The sequence below is a fragment of the Rhopalosiphum maidis genome, chromosome 2 (genome assembly GCF_003676215.2).
Source record: "Rhopalosiphum maidis isolate BTI-1 chromosome 2, ASM367621v3, whole genome shotgun sequence".
Classification (NCBI taxonomy): domain Eukaryota; kingdom Metazoa; phylum Arthropoda; class Insecta; order Hemiptera; family Aphididae; genus Rhopalosiphum; species Rhopalosiphum maidis.
The window spans coordinates 33,668,711-33,695,067 of NC_040878.1; the positions used below are offsets into that span (position 1 = coordinate 33,668,711).

At 23.6% G+C, this 26,357-nt stretch overlaps 1 protein-coding gene across 1 annotated transcript; it reads left to right on the forward strand.

Annotated features, from left to right (window-relative positions):
• Positions 1-3,839: 3,839 nt before the first annotated feature.
• Positions 3,840-26,060, forward strand: LOC113553094. Its single transcript, XM_026956241.1, has 29 exons — positions 3,840-4,027; positions 4,710-4,754; positions 4,972-4,986; positions 5,594-5,641; positions 6,933-6,950; positions 7,756-7,788; positions 8,074-8,082; positions 9,209-9,268; positions 11,789-11,800; positions 12,327-12,338; positions 13,145-13,156; positions 14,444-14,455; positions 15,680-15,691; positions 16,383-16,409; positions 17,593-17,637; positions 17,945-17,977; positions 18,421-18,432; positions 18,806-18,817; positions 19,116-19,133; positions 19,244-19,255; positions 19,555-19,566; positions 19,721-19,735; positions 20,084-20,107; positions 20,809-20,844; positions 21,116-21,172; positions 22,904-22,963; positions 23,492-23,500; positions 25,326-25,382; positions 25,814-26,060. The coding sequence occupies exons 1-29, from the start codon at positions 3,943-3,945 to the stop codon at positions 25,864-25,866; spliced, it is 855 nt and encodes a 284-aa protein (XP_026812042.1). The 5' UTR covers positions 3,840-3,942; the 3' UTR covers positions 25,867-26,060.
• Positions 26,061-26,357: the final 297 nt, after the last annotated feature.

The following is a 26,357-nucleotide window of genomic DNA, read 5'->3' on the forward strand; positions in this document are numbered from 1 at the left end:
AGTAATTTTTTTCCAACAAACTGAATACTATGATTTATTAACAAAACATTTGTTACATTTTAAGTACGTTATTATTTTATAATAATAGTTGAATAGCCAATTTCTTGTTTTGTGTTATAAGATTCTAATTTAAGTGATTATTTTTTAACAGTGCTATTTTAATTATTTATTAAATCATATATTTATGTAAATAAGTAATAATAATAGAATATTATATTAAATATTTTGATAGAACACTGTAATGTTCAAGACGGCAATCGTTACAACACTAACTTTAAAAATGAAAAATGAATAAATTATTAAAGTAAATTATATTTTTTTAAATTTTATACATAGTTCAATATTTTAGTAAAATTAATAAGTTCTTTATATTAATATTATATTAAACTGTTAAATGCACAATTTAATGTTATGTTAGATAAACTACTTTTATGTATTGCAATAAAACAGTAGTGGTAAACCTATGCACGATAGAGGTTGATCAAATTTCAATTGTACACAAAAAAATTGAAATGATTAGAACTGTGCTATTTATAAAATATTGGTTTTAAAAAATTCAATAAAACAAATTATATAGATTTAAAAAAAAATTATAATTAAGTACAAACAAATGTGTACCCTACTTAATAAAATAATATAATAAGTCTGTAACCTTATTTTTAGCCTTAAAAAATATAACTTCTTTTAGGCACTTAAACAATTTTCAAAACTCTGGATGGAAAAATTTGGCACTTGACCTGAAATAGATTTGCCATCCCTGCAATAGACATTTTATAGTTAACCTTAACGTAATAAACCATAATTATAGTGTACTTTTCAGGATACTATATCTGACATAGTAGTTTAATAATTAAAATAAAACATTGGCCATTTCAAAAACATCAATTTTAATGCATTCTTATTCATATGTAAAAATTTAAGAATATAATAATGTATTGTAGCATTATACATTTGATCTTAGTATAAATTCATTTATTTTCTGATACCTACCTTAGTAACAGATATAACTTATGTTGTTTTTTATTTGAACATGTGCATCATTAAGATTTTGTATTGGAGGAAGCGGGGTATATTTATACAAGTAACCCACAGAAAGAGCATATGTGATAGAGACTGATATAGATAATAGTACTGCAGTACTGACATGTATTGACTAAGTATGTAATTCCTTAAAAATATGTGGGTGTGAAAACTTATTTTTTCAGAATTGAAATTTAGATATGTTATAACTCATTATTTCTTTAAAATAAATTTAATAAAATATAGCTTAAAATAATATTACATTTAATGGATGTAATTTTAAGGACTGTTATACTTCCATAATGCCATAAGGTATAGTGGTGTACTCATGATTTTTTCAAAGATAAGGGGGGAAGGGGTAAATTAAAATTATGTATAGTAACTCATATTTTTCATTAGGAAATATTTTGCAATATAATTGTTTATATATAACATTATTATAAACTGTATTATGGGCGTATGTAATTTGCGCTACTTTTTAAGGTTGTAGTTAACACTACATGATTACATGAACTAAATACTAAAGGCATTATGTACTCTGTGCCATTTTATACCTTCAACAATTTTAATTTGCGCCATTATTCGTCTTATGCAAATTGTAATTTGCGCCTAACAACGAAATAATTTTTTATTTTACAGATTTAATACATATTATCGTATTTTTAATCATTGATCAATGAAGTTCATCTTAATAGTTATACATTTTTAGAAAATTATTACAAAAAAGTATAAAATAAATAAAATTCAGTCATATTATAACTATGAATAAATGTATATAAGTATACTTAAATTCCAACAATTGAAATTAAAAGTTTGACATAAAATACATATTATATTTTTATATATTGGCGCAAATTACATACGTACTTAAATTTAAGTATTGGTAGCGCAAATTACAGGTAATAAAATTCACAGTTAACGAGTTGTGTCCCGATGAAATTTCTCGTACACGAGTTATGTCCCAATGATAAAAATGGGGTATACGAGTTGTGTTCCAGTGATAAAAGAGGGATACATGAATTGAGTCCCAACTGTTTTATAAAGTTTTATACAAATTGTGTGCTGATAAATTAAAATCGATATTTTTCACAACAATAAAATATGTTGTTTCGTTAATTGAAATAAAAAAGTTTTTATAGATTTAAATCGAGAAATTTGTCCATAAATACTCACATATATTTTATAAGATGTTTACTGAATGAAATTTTTCGATTCTGTTCATTATTATTATCGCGTGGAGATAAAATATACGTGAAGTTACGACGAGTATATGACTTTTTTGTACGAACTTTTTTATTTTTCGTGTAAAATATTATAATATACAATATACTTTTAATTTTTTAATAAACAAATTCACAATTGGAATTTATAAAAATTGTTTGACACAATTCGTGTAACCCTAAAAAAAACTGAGGGGCACAATATTCGTGTGACAACTAGTTTACATACATAAAATTGGCGCAAAAAACCATCTCCTAGTATTAGCCTATTAGCAGTGTTTTACACGTGTATGATACATTATGATAAATTATTTTAATTTTTAAATATCTTTAATATAATGTTATTGTTTAGTTCAATCATTTAATTGAATTGTTCTGGGTGACTTTTTGGACAATAATAATAGGTAGGTAGGTATAATATGCAAGATAGTTTTTTTTTATGTAGGGCAGTCATTATTTCAAAAACAATCACTAGTTTTGAGAATATAAATCGTATACATAGTATGATAATATTACAAAACTAAAATTTTCAACTTTCTTTTATAGTTACCTATCGATTTAAATTTGTTTTTATTTTTATTTTCATTTGATATAGTAAATATTTATTTTTTATACTCATATCTAGATAGAATATTTTTTTTTAATTTTAAAGAATAATATATGAAATCAAGTTTTGAAAAAATAGTTGATTAGTTACAAAAATGTTTTGTTAAGACAACCGAAGTTAGGTTTTTAACTGTTAAACTGTAGTTTTTGTAATTTCATCAAATAATTAATGTGATTATTATGTAATTTAGAAAACCATTTAAAGTCTTAAAAATAATCAGTAATCTTTACCAAAAGAATTACTGTATAGGTACGTACTATGTACCTATATTATGAAAATTAAATTATATTTTTTTTTATTATTTCATGAAATATGCATCTATATTTGCAGACACGCATGCGTGTATTACAAATGTAGACATTAAGTGTACATGTATCTTTATATTATTATAAATTTACAACTGCAAAAAGTAATATTTAAGTTATCACTAATCAGTTATCACTCTTTACCTTATATTTTATTATATACATAAACGCAATTTGAAGGGGGCTTGAGAGGTTAAGCCCCCCCGAAATCAATCATAGTCCGTCAAAACGGTTTGTATATATCCCCTTTCACCTTTATATATTTCAGGGAGCATACACACAGTACATACATGCAAATTTTAATAGCACCTCCCCAAATTTAAATCTCAAATTGCGCCTATGATTATAAATTAGTTCAGTGTATAAATTTAAAAGTAATATGATGTTTAAGTTTCAAGTTTATTGTGTTGAATAGTTTATAATATTTTAGTATGATCAAAAAGATGGAGGTAGGACAAAACCGCCTTAAATTTTCCTGTGTATACACTACTGTTACAGTATATTAAAATCTTAATATTAATACTCCCATGGTTTAAAAAAATCGTTGATTATTGCTCTAAGTATCTATGTTATTATGCTAACGCTTATTATTTACGCAATTGTTTTAAATAAAAAAATATGTTTTTAACATGGTTTTATAAATACTGCTCGATAAAATGTCTTTCGAGCTGCGTACACACAGAAATTCGTCTGAAGTGTTCAGTTTCTACGAATACAATATTCATTTTTCAGTTTGATCACAATATTGACGGTCATTTTTTACTATCTGTATTTTGATTGAATTCAAAAAATGGTGTTCACGACTAAAGTACTAGTCTTTGTCGTCACATTGATGTCGTTTATCAACCATTCGTACCTTATTATTACCATAGTTGGTTTGTATAACATCTATATCATATACTGATTAATTCGTTTTTAATTAAATTTTAATTGCGTTAAATACATACAGTATATATGTATTATGTATATTGTTTATATTGTGCCTACTTATTAGTTATTTTAGATTAAAACTAATATATAGGTTCTTACTTATTATAATTTATATTACACACATGATAGATATATCATATATATTTCTATTATATCAGTCGTCAGGTTATTTTTAATTATAATATTGTATTGTATTTAATAATAGTTTTTACTTACATATTTTATATAACTATGACATAAAATGTAATAAGTAATAATTAATATACAATATATATTATATATATTGTTTTAAATGTTATTGAGTGATCCATCAATCACTGATAATTTACCAATACATCTTTAACGGTTAAATAATTGATTTTAAATGTAATTTATATAATTTACCTCTTTAAATATTAAATCTCATACAATTAAAGTTAGATATTTTAAGACTTATTTAGTATTTACATTGACACAATGGTTTTCAAATATCTTCAACCGACAAGGCGACAACCATTGACTTGAAATCCTAAAAAAATTGAAACGACAATTATGTTACCCAAATCTTATATTTTTAATTATTGAGCTTTCCTAAAATGTGTATGAAAAAACACGTGTTCAATAATTGCTTCAATTTGTATTTTACAGAATTGCCAAATATTAGTCACATCACATATGAAGATTATAAAAATGGTAGGTACTATAATATTATAACGTATGCAGAACAATTGGTAATATTTCTAATCATGCAAAATATAAATAAATACGAATATTCCAGTCGATAGTGTATTATTATTGTCATAGAATCGTCTTAATGTATTGATGAAAACAAAAACGTATCGCATGTAAAATGTAAAATAAAATACCTAGAATATAAAATAACATTAAAACACTTCTTATTGTTTTTTAGCTGTGACTAAAACAGGTAGATTTTTTAAATTTGTTTGTGAAAATGTATCGATATTACTTTCTAGGAATATTATGTATAACATTTTTACACTCGTCGAATAACATCAAGTAGAGCTATTTTGAATAAAAACTAAAAACGGTCAAGGTGTCAGCCTTGCATACATTCTTGTATAATTATTTTGTAGTTTTAAAATGATCTAGGTATCAAGGTACCAAGTACAATTATTTATTATGCCTATATCTATTATTAATATTTGTGGTTCGGTTATTATAGAAAACCCGAAAAATAATTTTTGCTTCAACCTATGCCTATAGAGTAGGTATAGGTACTGCAATTTAATCAAATATTAATCACTATAAATGATAAGACACCGATTCAAATGAAGGACATGTTAAAGTTATTAATACAATGTGTGTATTATAACCGTCTTAATAAACATTTTTAATATTATCAAAAATAACTTATGTTTTTTGAACATTTTCTTAATATTTCGTGATCCAATGTGGAGGATTTTCTTTGTTAGTAACTTAAGTCTTTTATGAATTATATTAACAATGAAAATCGTATCGTACTATACGACTAAAAAAATGTCTATCTATTTAATTTATCGATTATTTAATAGCGGCTCTGTACGTATTGGATGAAAATCAGTTCAAAATGGCATTCGATAGTAAGTTAAGTTTCTTATATAATTTCAAACGCGGTAGATATACTTGTATAAATATTAAATAAACGCAATGAGATGTTAATATTACAAATGACAATAAAACTATGAAAAAAATATTAATTTTATAATCATAAAAGATAAAATTTAGTATTTACAACTTATTGACACAAATTATTATAAGACTCGTCAGAATGACACATCATACAATCAGATAATCAAAATCAAAATGACCTTTATGCACCCGTAAAATGCAGCACACGTCACACCAATAATGACAATAGGTACAAAATGACGCAAAATTATTATAAATTATATTTAACACATCGATACATTTGGTTTACCAACAAAATGTAGATACTACTAGATTACTACATAACGTTTTTTTTCATGACGTTTAGAAGTCTAACTCTAGGTAACTAAAATAATTTTGATATATCGTTGGTGATAGCATACATATGCGTGACGGGTACACCTGTAAAACTGTTTGTAGCGAGCGGATAAGTTAAATTCCTGCTATACAAACATACGAAATTTACAGTTGTTACTTAGTTTTTGGTATTAGCTATCATAATAATGGAAAATATTGATATCTGTTTAAATAAAAGTTAGTATTGTTGTGAATTTTATTATTTTAGTGGTAGACTGGTAGCTTATTCTATGATGTTTTTGCTTAAAATATCACTATTTTTCCTGCAGAATTATTTTATTGAACTGTACAAATTGTTTTGAATTTTGAATTTTACTATTAACTTTGAATAACATTTAAGTACATGAATAATATTCAAAAAATATTAATAATTATTCCTTTTGACATATTTTTTCGATTAACGTTTAAGTCAAATATATTAGGTACCTAGTAACTTTAGCAGTTAATTTCAAAAATATGTAAGGTAAAAATAACCAAGTGTTAGCAAACTATATCTTTCCAACAATGTCCAATCGGCAACCAACCTTAATATACATTGTATTTTGTACAATCTTTCTGAATTTTTGATTATTGGGGTGAGTTTAGCAGTGATCTTAGATAGTTGTTTACATATTTTTAAAGAATAGTTTCAATAGATTAAAATTTTTAGTAAAAATGTCTAACATAATATTTTATAGATTTGGATTATATTGCACACGGCACACACATCCAAAACTCATTGAATTTTAGTGTTTAAAATTTAAACGTATCACGTATTCATATCGAACTTAATGCTGTTATTTTGTAGATACATTTCTAAGCTTTTAAATATAATAAACCATCATTATATATTTAGATACTCAAATTTAATATAATTATTTTATACAGATTATAAAAATACCATAAGTAAGTTCCAACAATCTTAAATAAACACGACTTAATTTTTAACTGTAGAACAGTATACTATGTACTTTGTGTTAGTTGTTCCAATATTTTTGAAGTGCAATTCTTTACGAAGGATAAACACGATCAATTTACCGCCTGTTTTGGTTTTAGTCGTAATTAAATACAAAAAAATATCCAGTAGACTGTATGATATTGTAATTTATTCGACAATAATAATTTAAAATAATATTTTAACAATAATAAAAAATTAATACAAGAGTACACTTATTGTCACTATAATGAGGTGACTGTCGCGATTTGACGGTATTGTCACCGACGCAACATTTAGATAACTACTGATGACCCGCGCCTGTTTAATACTCAACCAAGAGTAATGTCGATAAATGATAATAGATACATATTAGATATTATTGTACATTGAACACCGCCTAAACACGTTTGTGCATCAAGAGCGAGTTTTATACTCACGAGGTCGCACTTCGCGAATTTGTTGTGAGTTCTTAATCAACTGATGTTTTTTATGAAAATCCTAAAATTTAAATAATGTTTAAAAAAGTCTAAAAATAGTATATTTTTATTAATTTGTATCAATACATGGTATAATGAGATTTTGAATCATTGAAATATTATGTATAGTATTTTTGTATTGATTATCGAAAATTACAAAAATAATCTATCATTATGTTATATAATTATTATAATTTATGAAATATAAAAGTTGCAAATGACTATACATTAGACACTATTTAATTATAGTATTGTATTTGATTATTACTTAAACAAAACAATGCATTCAACTTTTTAGAAACAATTGAAAACGATGAGTGGCTTAACCGATGTAAGTTACTTTACTATTAGATAATAAACCTAACTTATTTTTACTACATTTTTCACGTAGATAATATTTCGTTTTATTTTTAAATATAATTTACCTACTTAAATATTTTTGTATTATCGCTTTAAGGGTTTACATGTTTTTATATCAAATAATTTAAATTTAAAAAACACATTAGTCATATATCTAAAAAAAATTTTTTTTACTGTGAAGTTGAATTTACAGTTAATAAGTTATCAATTTAATCGATTAACTAAAATTTTAATAATATGTTCATACCTATTTTAGTTCGTAAAGGTAAGTCAATTTTTAACAACTAAATATATTGAATAAAAATGCGTTACGACCGTACAACGTTGTCAAACTATATTTTAAAATACGATGTAATACAATGGCAAACCTAACCTAACCTTTTATAATGATTGTGCACTCGTTTAATTATTATACATAATATTTATAGGTACCAATTTTAACTATTTTTAGTTTTTATCAATATCATCGAATATCGGTCACTTTTATCTTAATTATGCATTACATGACGGCTCTTACTTCTCTCTGTGCATGAGTTGTACAACCTTAGTACTTTACACAAAACACAAACTAAAAATTCTTAATTAAGTACTATTTTCAGTATTATACTTAGGTGCGTGTGTATAAAAATGGATTTTAAAATAGAAAATACTACTAAAATCAATATTTAATTTTTCGTAACTTTAAATTCCACTTCAGTAAAAATTTGATTTTTGGAAATATAAGTTGGCGCTGCGTAAAAAAAAAATGTGCGGATTTAAAAACTTATCATTCAAAATCAACACTGATCGATATTAAACACATCCATAATCATGAACCAAATACTATTGAAGTATTGAAGATTTAAATTCGATCGAAGTTAGATGTAAAATGCAAAAGAAAAGCATGTAAAGGTTTAAATTTACAGGTTATTTCTTCATATTTTGTATCTAAATTTACTGATATTAATAATATTAGAAAATCTGTAAACCGTGAACGATGAATAGTGCTGCATACCATTCCTAAATCACTTAATGAGGCAATCGCGCACATTTCCGATTTAGCAGTCTTAACAAACAAAAATGAATAATTTTAATTTGTTGATCGTGTTAACAACATCATACCGATAATATGTAAAACAAATTAAAATTTTTTGTAATACACACATACTTGTTAAAAATAAAGGAAGTAAATATATATAGAAACCTAAACGAAATGAAGAAAAACAACGTATATAATTTTCATGTACAACTTGGACGTAATATGAATAATTATGAGTTAGCAATTTAACCAGAATACAATATTTAGAAAAAATTGAGTATACGTTTATAAAAATTGATTTATAATGTTATATTTATTATATTAACAACGTGGAACCTTATTTTTGACTTAATTTCTTTGTTTTTTTTTTTAGAAATAAATCTCTTTACAACAAAGCTTGATGAATCACGGTTATTAAAAAGAATTATGTCATGTAATAATATATTTATTTATTTATTTAACGGACGTTAGTCCAATTCACATAGAACATAGGGTATACATTTGAGAAAAAAAAATGAATAATATTAGAGATACATAAATATAAGATTATAACATATTTAAATATTTATACAATAAAAATAAATAAAGATAAAATATAAAAGTTTATAATAATAATAGGTATTGAGATATTAAGTAATAGAGAAAAAAAATCTAAATTATTTATTGAATTTCCGCTAGACAATAAAATATTTGTTGGGGTACAAGGCATATAATTTTGAGTGTAGGGTTTTATATAAAATAATAATTCTTTATCCAGAGTGTTTGTATTAGTTGTTCTTAAAATGATATTGCTTAGGAGAGAAAAATGGTCTATTTTATTATTAAGGATTTTGAATAGGAAGGTTATATAAAATTGTTTTCTTCTATCCTTTAATGTTTTCAAATTTAAAAAGTTTATAATACTTTCATATCCAGGGTGAGGAGGTCTGTATAGATAACATTTAAAGCAAATAAAACGAAGCATATTACTTTGAATTTTTTCTAATTGTTTGCTATGGCTTATGTTATATGTTTCCCAGATGATTGGTGCATATTCAATGAGATATATAGGCATTTTAGTGTAAATAGATTATTAAAGCTAGAGCAATTTCGTTTAATCATGCCAATTAAAGAAAGGGCCTTCTTTTTTACAGCTAATATTTGGAGATTAAATAAAAGTTTGGAATCAAAGATTATTCCGAGATATTTAACTTGAGTTGAGCGAAAAACATTTTTGTTAGAGAACATGTATTCATGAGAAATTAAATTGCGTTTTTTAGCAAAAGTGATACACTGACGTTTATTAATATTAAGTGACATACCATTTGAGATGCACTAATTTTGAAAGTTGGTTAAATCATATTGAAGTAACACAACATCAGCAGTATTGCTTTTACATTTAAAAATTTTTGCGTCATCAGCTAATAAAGGAATATTCGAGTATTTAATAGAGAAAACAATATCATTAATTAATAAATTGAATAGTAATGGGGAAAGGTGATCACCTTGTGGGACACCAGATAATACTGAAATTGGATTGGAAACAAAATTTTTGTATTTTACAAATTGGGTTCTTTTTGTTAAGAACGAATTTAACCATGATAAAAGAGGGTTGGCGAAACTTATTATTTTAAGCTTATGTATTAAAAGTCCGTGGTTAATTCTATCGAAAGCCTTTTCAACGTCAGTATATATAACATCAGTCTGTTGATAATTAGAAAAAGAATTAAGAATGAATTGTTTAATAGATATTAGGTTGATAATGGTAGATTTGTTATTGCGAAAACCATATTGCTGTGGACTTAAAATATTTTTGAAGAGTGGCGTGAGTTTGTCATTAACGATTTTAGAGAATAATTTTGGGAGGATAGAGATCAAAGATATAGGTTAATAGTTAGGAATTAGTGATTTATCTCCTTTTTTGAGAATTGGGTTTATGAATGTAGATTTCCACAAAGAGGGGAAACAACTATTAGTTAAGGAGGCGTTATATATATAATATATGTAACATATCTATGATACTATTATAATATAATATACGCACATTATACAACTTCTTGATTAAATCTAATCCTATATACCTCAAACATAATAATATAATCAATACAATTGACTTATAGTTGGTCGACATTTCTGCTACACATACCCTATTTTCTTTTTGAGCGGTCACTAATATTTCGATTAGTGAACATTTTGAGATTTTTATTTTGCTACCAGATAAAAAAATCGAATTTACGTTTCATACTTGTGTGTTTCATTTTCCCATTGTCGAATAAAAAAAAAAAACAATAAGATGCAATGTTATTCATCCAAAATATTTCGTGTTACTGTTTAGTGCTTAAGTGGAGCACACTGTACCTATACAATGTAGATACTAAATTACCATTTTTCGGTTATATAAGTCTTATGATAATAAAACGATCTCTTAATTTCTTCTGATTCAAGTTCATTCTAAACATTTCGAATTTTTTACTGACATTGATTTATCATTCGATAATTAAACGGTATAATAAAAACGGTACAAAAAAATCCGGACATAAGATTATAATGTAAACTGCGGATATTGTATATAGTCCAGAGAAACGAGTTGGATTTAAATTTAAAAATGTATCCAGCTATGTGATTTTCATCTAGAATACTAAATTTCACTTTTGAGCTTATTGTTGATAGAAAAAGTATTTACAGAAATATAAAAAACATTAAACACCAATTAAATATTTATATATATTTATATACCAATATACCACATTCAATCGAAACATGAGATAACTTTGTTTTTATAAAAATAATCATCTGAACAATCATAATTATTCGATGCCTTTGATTTACTTACGGCAATATTACAATAGTTTTAGTGTCTGCGTAAATGTAATACAAACCTTTTCAATATAGCACATTTTTTTTTTTTTTTATCATCATAAAGTATTAAATATTATTACGTTATTATTATTGTAATGTTTGATTACATGTGTAGTTGCAGGATGTGGTAAGTTTATTATGTGTTATATAATGTTTTGTATATAATATTAAACAATTATTAATATTAGTTAATCGTAAATTGTGCTAAAAAAGTAATAACTTAAACCTTTTTCTTTTGCATATTAATTTAATAGGTTATTCTATATAATATATTATATCAGATTTTATTCCATGTTTATAAAATATAATAATATCTATTCATATATTTTCTTTTCTCTTCGTAAATTATAAATGCAAATTTCGATTTTATAAATATGTAGTTAAAACTAAAAATTTTCAATGGATAAAATAACATATTTCACACCAAATTTTAATTATCGAACTGTTGAATTAATTTATAGTTGATAAGTGTCATAAAATATTACATATTTCATATATTCATTTAAAATTAACTAAAATAAAACATTTTTCAAATTACCTAAATATTTTACTTGTTATAATTATATTCGAATAATATGTATTCATAGTTATTGATTATCAGATTATTAACGTAGTTATTTTTTTTCTGTGTATGAATAACTGAATAAATGCAGATGATAACCTTAGTAAGTATAATATCTATTTAAAAAAAAAATAGTCTCTTTAACGATATACAATAAAAAAAATAGTAGTTCATATTATTTAAAGGAATAAGAAGTTTGTAATACCTCAAAATTATCATTAAATTGCATAAAATCTAAGTATTTGAATAATTGTTCTCTAAATGTTTTTAAAATTTTGAAAAATCAGAGTTTTACTAAAGAAAAATGCTACATAAGCATTTACTATTTCTGTCGACTTTCTACAAGTGTATATAACATTTATGTTCAGCAGTTCATCATAAATCTTAATTAATATTAAAGATAACAACATTTTCAGTGATTTATTGATTGAGGTTTTTGATACTTTAATTTTCAAACGAATTATGAATTTTATACACACAGCTCGTTTAAAATTTAAAATTACAGCAGGCATATAAAAAACACTATACAAATATAGACAATGGCGATTCGTTTAGATATAATAATATGATGTTTGATAATAATTAAATTTCATTACCATTAAAACTAATAAACTTAAACGTAAACTACTTGTCTTAATTTTTTAAATATTATGACTGTTTCGCACTTGTACGAAGAAGATAAGAAATTCTAATGTTTAATCATCTTAGAATAAAACGAATGAGTTTACTTGATGAATCACTCTGCATATTTACTAAATGTATAATCACAAAACGCGTGTTTTACACGACTATCAAAATTTCGTATCGATATTCAACAACGATATATTAATAGATCTCAAACACATGATACAAAATCTTAAGCAAATTCACTATATTAACATGATTTGTGTTTTTGATTATATATTATAGTAAAACATATAGGTAAGCTATATTTTATTTCCTATCTATTATTTATTTACTGTTAACATCATAATAAAAAGTGTGCATTTAAAATTTAAATTGTATATAGCGTATTGATATGTATATAGGTGTCTATTATTACCCGCCATCTATCAATACAAATAATTAAAAACAGTTTTATTAAAAAAAAAAAATAATTTGAATGGTATTGTCCACTGATACAAGGGCATGCCATATGGGTGCACATTACACTGCGTCTATGAACTAGGAAGATAGACTGGGCATTAATGAGTTAAAAATTTAAGTTACTTTTAACTAAGTTAATTGACGAATTTATTTTTTATTAAGTAACTTTTAACTTAACGAGAAAGCCCATAATGATTTTAACATATTAATAATTAAGTAATAAATTCGTTGTGTCGTCAAAAATTGTTATTTGTTCATAATATTTTGTTCATATTGCTTCCTGTGACCTTCGTGTAAAATAAATTACATTCATAAAAGAAAAGTAACTTTTAACTTTAAACTTTACTTTCATTTTTCTACATTAACTTAACTTAACGAGTTAAAATAACTAGTTAACTTACCCAGCCTAGCATATAATATATTGATATATGTAAATATGTAAGGTTTTTTAATTTTCTACGAATTGTAGTAAATAATTTTCATAATTTACATTGTTTATTACATCATTGGATAAAAATGACATTTCCAGATATGGCTTCATTTAGATGTTATTGTAATTATAGTTGCTACGCTAGCTACGATTTTGCCCCTAGGATAAAAGTCACTATACAGTTTAAATGAGGTTGGTCGCAACTAAGTTAGCAGGGAAAAAAGCCGAAACGTGACATTTTGCCAGAGGAATAAGGATTGCGGCAGTTGGCATTTCTTAATTACTTTATGCATATTTTAATATCTACATGAATCCATAATCTAGACTATACTGCTGTATATTTACAGTGTGAAATATTTAATAACCTTATTAATTATAATATATTATGGTTTATCAGTCCCAATTAGCCTAATGATCGTCTCCAAATTTATTGGATACGTTGTATATATAATATATTACACCATATCTTAATTATAAGTGCAACTGATTGTTTTGATAATTGTATAATATTTATTCCATCAATGCTTAATAGTGATACCATAGTAATTGTCGATTTACTACGATTCAGAAATTTTCTTGGATTTATGTGAAATAAAAATAATATCATAATTATGTTTTATTTAATTTAGATATGAGTTCATATATTATATAATAAATCCTATTTATAATTTTTTAATCTATGTATTTAACAGAGAATTATATCGGTAAGTACTTAAATGATTTTCAAATTTATGATACCATTTAATATAGGTATATATTACACTATAATTATAGTTTAATTTTATATACAATTATTTTAGTTAAGGAGCCGCCAAACCAATATATTTCTCCCTGCCTATCTTTCACATAATAAAGGAAAAAAAATATTCCGTATTTTCACGATTACGACTCTCTGTTTCAGTTTAGTGCAAAGGCACCTATTATGTATATTATAAAGAAAAATATTTACTTTGCTTTAACCGGATACATTTTTAAAGTTTAAATTTTTGAATAAGTCATTAATGGTTAAAAATAATCGAAATTATTTTTAATTTAAACATGTTTATATTTTTATAAATTGTAAAATATTAAAAACCTATTCGGTCAAAGCACAGGAAATATTCTTCTTTATAAAATATATAATGGGTGTCTTTGCGCTCTAAACTGAATCAGAGTCGTAATAACTAACTGCATCGGAACCAGACTTACACCGTGAAAATATATAAAAGTTCTTGTTTTGTTCAATATTATAAAATAATTATAATATATATTTATTTGCATGTGTAAATTATGTGTTTTATTAATAACACAGTTAATTTAAAATACAGAGAGCGACAAAATAGACAAAGCAGTTTTGAAAAGCTATAAAAAAAAAAAAAAAATACGTGACTTAAAGAAATGAGGTTTGGTTTTTTTTATTTGGTACATCGCGCCGCCGTTTTATACATTAAGTATGACATCAGAAAGATGACGATCCCCATCAGTAATAGATGGTTGAATTCGATTTTTGAGTTCTTCTAGGGTGTGAAGCCAATGTTTACAAACATTTTATTTCGGGTATCCCCACAGTTCATCATATCAACGGTCCTCAAACTTTAAAAAACGCGTTCAACAATGTATTGCTACTGGGATCATCATCTTACTGATGTCATTTTCAAAACTTAATGTATAAAACGGAATGATGTACCGAATAAAATAAAATAAACTTAATTTCTATAAGTTGCGTGGTTTTTTATTTTTAATAGCCTACCAAAACGTCAGTGTTTGTTTTCCGCACTCTGTATGATATACATATTTTAATATATTAGAATAACATTTTGATCATATTTAAATTTTACATGATAATAAAATAATAATGATATTCACACTACATGCCTAACTTTATATTGTATATAATATTTTTATCTTATTATTATTTTTTAATATTTTTGTAATAATTTATTACACAGAAGATCGTAAAAGTAAGTTTATATACACGATGATTGTATTTTTCAGATTATTTTATTAATTTTCTAGCAATTTTAAGCGTTGTAACAGAATAAGCAAAAGGAAATAATATTCTTTTACAGTCTAATTCAAGTTGAAAAACATGTACAATTTTAAAATACTAATTGCTCCAAGATTAAGAAAAATTATTTTCTTTTTTTTATTATGGTTATTTCAGGGGTTACTGTTTATTTTAATTTAAACATTATTTTATAATAACGTCATAGTTTAGGATTTAATAAACACTATTAGATTTATCCTATACATTGCGCCTTTAAAAGTAAAACTTATATATGAACTATTTGTTGCGATTCATTTTAACATTCGATAAAATAATGTTTTAATTTGATTAGATGAAAAAACATTTTATCATTAATATTTTTATTATGGTGGTATAATGCTTTTATGTAACCATACAAATTATTTTTAATAATTAACACACAATGCCTAAGACCTAACTATAAACAAAGTTTATAATATAATATAATAATCATAACTTATTTATTTATGATTAATTAAAATTACTAAGATATCTAAATATAATTTTCATCAGTAGCTTGAACGATAATATTAATTTATTTATGTACCGACTAAAATAATTTTGTTCTATAGAAACTTAAATGTTTAATTTATATATTTTTATTTTGACGGAAACAATAATAAAAGTTTACCACAGTAAAACACAGACAGAAGGTAAGCAAATTATTATTATTTATTTTTTAACAAATACTTTGAAAATATATATTTTTATAGTTCATTTTTTCTAATGACTGATATAAAATGCACATCGTGTACATTTTTGGTATGGTCGTTCAACATATCATGTGTATGAAATGATTTTGGAATAATAATTACTATACCTAACCATAGTAGTTTATAATTATTTATGTCATACATTTTATTATTATGAGAAATAAAATAATATTATACAAGGCAGATCGAGCATTAAACTTCTAATTATTATTTTTAATAAAAATATAAGAGGTTTCAGTGTATTAGTTGAAAATCAGTTTTTTCGACTGGACGAACTATTTATTTTGTACTTTTAATGTTATCTGCGAAAAATAATGATATGATCATAGTAAAATTGTAGCGTTATCCTATTGCGCCCCATTTATCCCATTTTTTATATTTCTAGTGTTTCGATTGCGTTCTTAAGTCAGACAAATTAAACATATAATATAAAGCGTGTTCGAAGTTTGAATTGGGCCAGATAAATATATTTGGCCTGTGTGTGGCCTGCAGATCTATTTAAACGTGACAAGTCAAAATTTTATATCATTGGCATTCAGAGCAAACTATTTAAAAAATATAATTATCTATCTAATCTTAAAATTATAACACTTTAAATCTATGTATTTTGAAATAAATAAGCATCTTGATAACAATTATTTATAATACAAATTGTAATGATTTTTTTTTATTATCATTATTTTTAACATCACTGACAAAGGAATATATTTTTTAATTGTGTAATCATATGTACTTGAATGATTTGTATTGATATGTAAAGATTCTTCAATCATTAAGTGTTTGACCCATTGTATCGACAAAATTCTAAATAATGATAATATATTTGGTACAATTTTTAGCTTAAATAATTTCCCCTAACTCTGATTATTATTATAATATATGCCATTATGATATTTTAAATAGTGTAATTGAATGATAATATACTTTAAAATAAGATGCAATTCAAATATAAAAATGGGAACAAATTTCGTTTATCTGAATTTAGGATACAATCGGCGGTTTACAAAAGAGTGTCAACTTAATAACCCAACTTAGATTTTTATGGTTTGAATTATTTTTAGTTATCACTGATATTATTTTCATATTGTTGCTTAATTATTTTAAATTATTTTTTTATTGCTAGAATATCCTTTTGTTGTCATCGATTCATGTTCTCCGAAAATTGAAAGTGCGTTAATTTTTAATAAAATAAGCATTTTTTTTTTTTTATTACTCGTGATAAATTATTATAAAATAACAGCGCATATTTTTAGTACATAAAGTTATTTATCATTTATTTTCATATGATAGAGGCCATTATGGAAATTAGATCTAAATCATAAAAATGTGAAAAACATCTATAAAATCAAATCATTTATATTAATTTGTATATATACCAAAAGTGTATGTATTTCAAATAATTAGTGTTTTATCCGGTATTAAATAATCTTTCGATGTTATTATTATTAATTTATTTACCACCTTTTTTTTTCTAGGATTCAATGAATCTAATGAAGAAATAGAATACTGTGAGTTACCTAACTTTATTTTTTTTCATCGAATTGTCAATTTATAAAACCTGTCTTTGCTTATTTATCTTATTAATAATATCTATATTTTTTTCAACACAGTATTATAAATAAAAAATTCCTAATCAACTGAAAAGAGCTATTACCAATAATAGTCAATTCCTTCAACTTTCTGTCAAACCCTTCCCATTTTAGATAATGACAACTCTACTTCGATCTTTTTGAAGTTTAGTGTACACTTCTCAATTTATGTTTTTATATCTTAAATATTAGTTCATATTTTTAATTTTACATCTATTGTATACTAAATAAAAAAAATAAAAAAAAAAGTAATTATTGCAGTTCATGTATTATTATAGACGTATAATAAATTACTTACCTACACTATATCATTTTGAATTAAATTAAATTTTAATAATAATTATACTGATAATTATTTACAGTGCAAACACTTAGTAAGTACAAAATATGAATGAAAGGTCTAGATAGCAATAAATCTATTAACGAACACTTATTATAATTATTTTTAATAATAATATTATCATAATCTTATTGTCATTAGGGTCACTAGTTATGACTAAAGACATAACTATTAATGGTTATAATGATATTATGATCATAGTTTTAAGTTATTGTGACCATATCGATAAGTAATCATAGCCCATAGGTATATCAATAATTTATTATAAATTACACAAAGTTATTATAATTTAAACATGAAAAAATTGGAGCATCTATCCTTAAATAAATATAAATCATATTCTACCATAACGTTTTTTTTTTAAATATATATATTAACTATTAACGTTTTAATTTAACTTTATGTAGTACCGTTGAGTAGTAAGTATATTATGTATTACAAATAACAATACATAATACTATTATAATATTATGTTTTAGAACCAAAGCGAATTGTTTTTATTACACTCATTATTAAAACTGATAATAAATAAATTATTGTAAATGTCGTTGAATTGTGAAGCAGTTAACAGATATCTATTAAGTTCAATTTAAAATACTTAAAAGCTTAATGTAACATTTGGTTAGCAAATGAAAATATATTATATATTCGGATTTTATTCCTCAATATTTAAATTCGACATATAAGTACATAAATATACCCATATTTTTTATACAGATAGTGAAGGGCGTATAAGTATGCTGATTTTTATTATAACTTATATTAATTAAACTTTATAATTATTCATAAATTATAATAATAAAATTATTCATATATAACTATATTTTTTTTTTCAAAACATATAGAAAATTTATATTGTAAGTATAAGCTTTAAATAAATTATTAACTTAGAAATATTTATAGATACCTACATCAATATAAGTACATAGTGAAATACGAAAAAATATAATATAAGTAATAAAATATCGTCGTGCTATAAATTTAAATAATTAGGTACCATAATATACCTACTATATCATTAATCATTTTGTTTACAACTAATTTGAAACGTATTCATTTATAATTTGAATTTTAAACTTTCAATAACTGCAAACATAATATAATACATAAAATATAATATAAAATTAATTTTTTTAATGTTTTTGAAATTACGCAGTGAGTATGCTGTGTGAGTAATCATTTTTAACATCAAAATATAGTTTTTTTTTTTTTTTTAATTAGCAAAAGCATTTACTATTTAAAGGATAGTGTTTAAATATTTACACATTATAAAGTATTATAATTTATAATTTTTTTACATACCTATCAAATATAATGTATAGACGGAAGTAATCAACGTAAGTAATTAAAACAAAAATGTTTAAGTATACTTTATATCTAAAACATATAATTTTATGGTTTTAAAATGCGTTTAATACTTAACGTACAACATTTTTTTAAATTGTAATCACGTATTAAAAAGTTTTATAAAAAGTAGTTTTCCTAAAACCACAATGTCATTACTTATAATTTTGATTGAACATATTTAAAATCAAAAGTAAAACAGTATTGTGATTTCATATAATTATTGTCTTATATTATATTTTAGTTATAAAAAAAACCTTGATATTAAAAATTAATAATGATTACATATTATTTTGATTTACATTATTGTTTATTACATATTTATGTATATACGCACACAGATAGAATTAATAAGGCGATAAATTGTAAGTATATAACGTTATTATTACTTATAAGCTTAATAGCTTATCCTTATACATAATAATTCTTAAACCCGGTAATTTAATGGTAACAAATGAATCGCAGTCTAGTGAATTCAAAGTATACATATGAAAAATAGTTAAATATTTTAATTACATACAAATATTTTAAAATATTATATTACCTGTGTCTAGGTTAAGATGTTCTTATTTTTTCTAACTTATTTCTATGTCTAGTATGAGTAGTATGAAATTTGAAAATAATATTTTTAATTATTTAACGTAAGTTAAAAAAAATCTAAAACTGCGATCTTGGCAATTTATATAAAATAAGTATTTTTTAAATTGTATAGAGTATAGGTTATCAAACTTATTTTATCCACCACCCACTTTGAGAATCAAACATTTTCTAGTCCCCAAAAAGGTTTTAAGCTTACTATCTGTAGTGTATCTTAAAAACAGTAATCTTTGGGTCTTATACCGTCCTCCTAAAGACTATTAACAATTACAGGAGTATGATATCGATCATTTTGAGAATGACTGGTGTAGTAAATAGTATTCATTTATTTGGGAGAGGGCTGAGCCCACATAAACACCTAAACATACTCCAATCACCGAATAATATGGTTATCACTTTGGTTATTCAGATTATTTAACTGGATTTAATATAGTAATATTAATAGTAAGTTAATCGTTTTATTTTCTAGCTTTTGATTCGATGTGGTTTTACCTTTTACGAAAGCGTAAGTAACTTATTTTAGCTTTAATTTGTACAACCGATAACTCATTTGGATATTTTTTGAAACTATTTTTAAAAAACATTAGTCCAATAATAATAATTTAAAAAAAATACTTGTTAGTTGGTTATTAAATTTTTGGAAACACATTAATTAAAATATGAAAACTAGACATTCCTTAATATTTGTATAGGTACACTATACAGCTTTACTTATTGTTCTACTATAAAATATTTTTGTGGATGATAGAACTGATAGTTATTTTCTGTATTTTCAGTTGATCCAATATTTGGTGAATCGTACATGTCATATTTTTTGAGAATGATAGAACAAAGTAACTATTATACTTACAATACTTACATACACTCTTACGTTACACTATACACTCGAAATATTTTAAGTTTGTATCATATTATTTTGGAAATTGGATCCCCCAATTTGTAGTTAAATGAAGTATAGAGTACTCAGCAGTGTCGTATATTGTGATTAAATCAGAAATCTTACGTACACAATAAATAAATCGCACAGAATTAAAATATTATCAGTTAATTAATAACAGTGTTCGTTGTGCTCAATAGTGACTGTAGTGTAAAGCACTGTTATACAACTGAAATTCACACGTTGAATTGTGCATCTATTTAATGTTCAGTTACTAAGTTCCTTATATATTTATATTCAATTGTGTTTTACGATTGTAATAATAATTTTTAACACGATATTATCTGCTTCTGCAGTATGGTTGTTTGTTTCTGAAGTTATCATTTGTTTCATTTTTTTAAAGTAAAATGCAATCCATACACAAGAAATATTTAAATACGTATATTATAAAGATATAGAATATTCCTTCTTATTTTGAGTCTGTGGGCACTTATATGAACAAAACTCTTTTCCTATTAACCCATCTTTATTATTCAATTATTCACTCCCTGCTTCATGTTAGTAATATCCGAAAATTTATAAATGTTATTGCATTTCAGAATTAAGCGTCTTGTAATATCTCTCAATCCGGCCAGTCCCAATTTGTTTTTGAGCTATAGCATTGAATAGCATATAATATTATTTTTTGTTCGAATCTGCAACATAATATAACAGTTTCCTATTCGTTTGTTTTCACTATTATGTTGTTCAAACGTTCTCAATTTAATTTTTCTGATTATTCAGCTATTTAGTTTTTTATGGTTGTTTCTATCTTTCTTTCTACTGTTTCTATCACTTTGTAAGTATAACATTACCCTTGATATAAATACCAGTTTACATTATATCCCTTTAAATTTCTTCTTGTGTTGTGCGTTATTTCTGAATACGGGCATTTATGTATATTGTATATATTATTCTATTTAATATCATAATCTCTATTCCTGTTTAATTTCGACCTCTTTCTCTCCTTTATTGAGTTCTGGTTTTTATCATATTAATTCTCATGAAAAACTATAATTTTAATTGAATCTTTCCTCAACATATGCATACGAGTTTCTTCTTTAATTCACTTAATAGATTTTATTTTATTCTCATCATCTAGTATTTTTTGCTTAATTAAGTTTCTTTTCTTTATGGTAATCTTGTTATTTGTGTGAATAAATTATTTAAGGTATTACAGGTATACGTGCTTATAATCGGACCTTTATCATATGTTTTAAATATCCTATGTTATAAAAGACTAACACTGCAAAATTGATTTTTCTGGACGAAAATTTATTATGTTATACATGTTTAAAATTATGCCAACACTTCATGCGGGTATTATTTCATTTTAAAAATAAAATTTACTGTTTTCAAATTGTAGTGATACGTACTACTTAATGTGATGTACAATTGTAATTGTGTAATCTTGTTAATGTTTTCTAATTATATTAATTTTTTTTTTTCAATTCATATTATGTATCTATTATATATTTATATCACATAATATAATTTAAGAATATATTATATACTTGAATGGTTATAAAAATATAATTTCAATGCTACAGGAAATATATGATTAATTTAAACAATAATTACACACTATTTTAATCACTGCACTAGAGTTATATTTAATATAAGTTATAAATTAATTTTTGTTTTATAGATAAAATTCCATTACCTAAAGAATTAATACCTAGGTTTTATGGTAATGGAAAATTAGAATGTAAGCTGAATTTAAACTTTTTAATTGATTTTTTTTTAAATAGTGTAATGCTTAATAAAAATTATACTGGAAAAAAATTAAATTCATTAATATTAAGTCCTTTGTTAGTTTGATAATAATTTAACATAAATCTAACATCAATGATTTGTCTATCAAATTCAGAGAAAATTTATCGAATTTTTTACCCCAGAACTACTAAGAGATACCGCAAATCTAAATAGCTTAATGAAATTGATATTTATTTAATAATTACAGAATGGTTAATAAAAAACGTAACATTATATTATTATACTTAAAATAGTATAAAAGATCTTTAATGTTGCCTAACTTACTGATTTAAATTTATTACCGTTGTTACTAAAGAAAATTTTCAAATTTATTAATAGCTATTTTTGGTATAATTTTATTGCATGCTAATTTTAAAATATTTTTATTAAGTACTTACTACTTACATACATTTTATATTTATTTTGTTTATTAACATTTTTTATTTTATATTATTTATGGCATTTAAACAAACTTGTAAAGTGTTTGATGGTAAGTTTATCCTTATAGTCTTTGTGATATTCTTATTTTCTTTTAGTAAATTATTAATTTTTAAAGTCAATTTAATATTATCGAACTTGATAATTTCAAACACACTAATAACCATTCAGTATTGATAGTAAAGAGAAATTATGTTGCCAATATTATAGTCAGTTCACCGGAACTTTCAATAAAGCACTATATAGAGTGACCCATTAAATTTAGTATACCCATCTTAAGAAACTAATTATAAGTACGTATCTTATGTTAAATATATGACCCTGTAAATACCCAATGCTATTACTTCCTTATATAATAATTAGATATTCAGAATTACGAAATATTCAATTTAAATATAACTTACTATACACCATTGACATACTTGATATACAGTGGAGCTTCGATTATCCGCACTACAAAATTTTTGTGTTCAAATTTATTTTTAGTTTAATTTAATTTAGTTTTATCTTTCTGTATATCTCTTTTATCATGTACATATTATGAAATTCGAGATTATTTTATTATCTACTATGGCTCACTCCAATGTAGATAATATGTTTGTACATAATCTTAAATTTAGAAGAAAAAAAATTGATTATTATTTTAAATAAAAACATTACATATATTTGTATTATATTTTTTATGTTATGTACGAATAATATATTTAGTATTATACCTGGTAAATTAGTTTTCAATTTTATTTTAAATATATTCAATGGTTGTTTGATTATCCGCACAAATCGATTATTCGCACCCCCCTTTCGGTCCCAATTAGTGCGGATAATCGACGCTCTACTGTATTTTAGTTGATTAATTGTAACAAAAGTTCTTTTTGTTTAACTAGTATTTCTAATCATTATTAGTTCAATTTAATGAATCTTAATTTATATTTAAAAATAAAAATACCATTTAGGCAAGTAGATGATCGGTCTGTTATCTGCTATACATTATTGGGTAGTTGTGTAGCTTATTTATTACATCCAATACAGATATGTTATATTTAAATAAAATGATGGATCAATGCACACGAAAAATGATTCTGAGCAAAGACGATTTTCCATACAATATAACTAAATAGTTTTTATAAAAATAATTATAAATTAATATTTTATTATAGTTATTTATTTTGCTAATGATATTATAGTAGGTACTAAGTTGAATTAATTTCTGCCGATAATATCACATGTTTATTATATTATTAATTATACATATATTATTGTAACTAAATTTTGAGCCAATTTGTATTTATCTTGAAACCGTTTAAATAGGTTAATGATTTCGTGGTATAAATTACATAAATGGTACAAAGAAAATATAAAAAATTTTAAATGTTTATAAATAGCTCAAAAAGCGTTGAATTATACTATATATAATATGCTAATATAAACATCTAATAAAAATGTATGATATTTACAATTATAAATTTTTGAATTGTTACAAAATAACAAAATCGATTTTTTTCGAAATCTAGTTGTATGTACAATTCCAGTTGTAAAAACAATTTTTTTGTTTTTCCTAATCATTTATAGAAATTACTAAAAATGTATAACCTTTGACTCCCAAAGCTTTAACTAGATCTATTAGATTTTCAACTAGATTTTCTATACAGAATAAAAAAAAGAAATAGCACGTAACATTATATAATGTATTTGTAACTCCACTCAAAATATAAAATAATATGCATCATTTTATATAATTATTTATAATAAATATACCAATAAATAAAAAAAATTAAATTTATAAAATGTATTTCTAAAATTTTGTTTAATTAGGAATTTATGTTAATGAAATACATTTCTTTATTTAATAAAATAATTAAATTATTTATATTTATCAGATTTCGATATATGGCCTGAGTTAAATGGAGCATTCGTCATGTATTACCTGTCTCATTGTGAGTATAATATATATATATATATACTATATTTTTGGGAAAGAAAAATATTTTTATATTTTTAACCGATTTCGTAATATCTAAATTTGTTACATTTAGATTACTGTTATTATTATTATTTGATTGAAATGGTTGTAAAATTAACTGTATTAACCATTGATTAATAAGACTACTTTTATATTTGATCACGATTTTAAAATATTATAAGATTCAACTTCTTTTTGTGCAGCGCAGAATATAGATTTAAAAAAAAAATAACTGCGATTAGCGCAATAAAATAAATAAATAAAAGTTCACTATTATTGACTAAATATTATTTCTCAATATAATAAGTTATAGGTAATAATATAGTTTTTTAATAACTTTCATTATTTTTATTTTGTTATTAATATTATTAAATATTCGTTAAACAAAATTATAATGGTTTTCAGGCCCTTTTAAAAATATCCCCAATTATGATGTGTCACACGAAGTAAACAATTAAAAATATATTATAATACATAATATTTTAAATATTTAACAATTAATGGTTAACATAATCTTGCTTTATATTCGTATAATCGTATAATATATGTTAAATAAATGTATTGCTTAAATAAATTTAGTATGACGTAAGACGATATTGTCGTCGTATTACTATGTTATTATAGTTATACGAATTATAGTAATAGTTTTATTATTATTATTATTATATTATCTCGCTTACTTATATGTAAGCAAAATAATAAAATATCTTATTTTTGAAATTTATCACTGAAAAAAATATGTAATTTATTATGGTGACTACACAAATATAACATGTTAATTAATATCATGCACGGCAATATATTTTTGTTACCTTCCAACATCATGTACTGGCAAGCCGATGTTTCGGGTTGTAAATATGATCATTGTTTAAATCCTATGTGATAATCAATTTATTGATCTATATTGTTTTCTAGTATAAATCTGTTCAATATCAAAATATTGCATCCT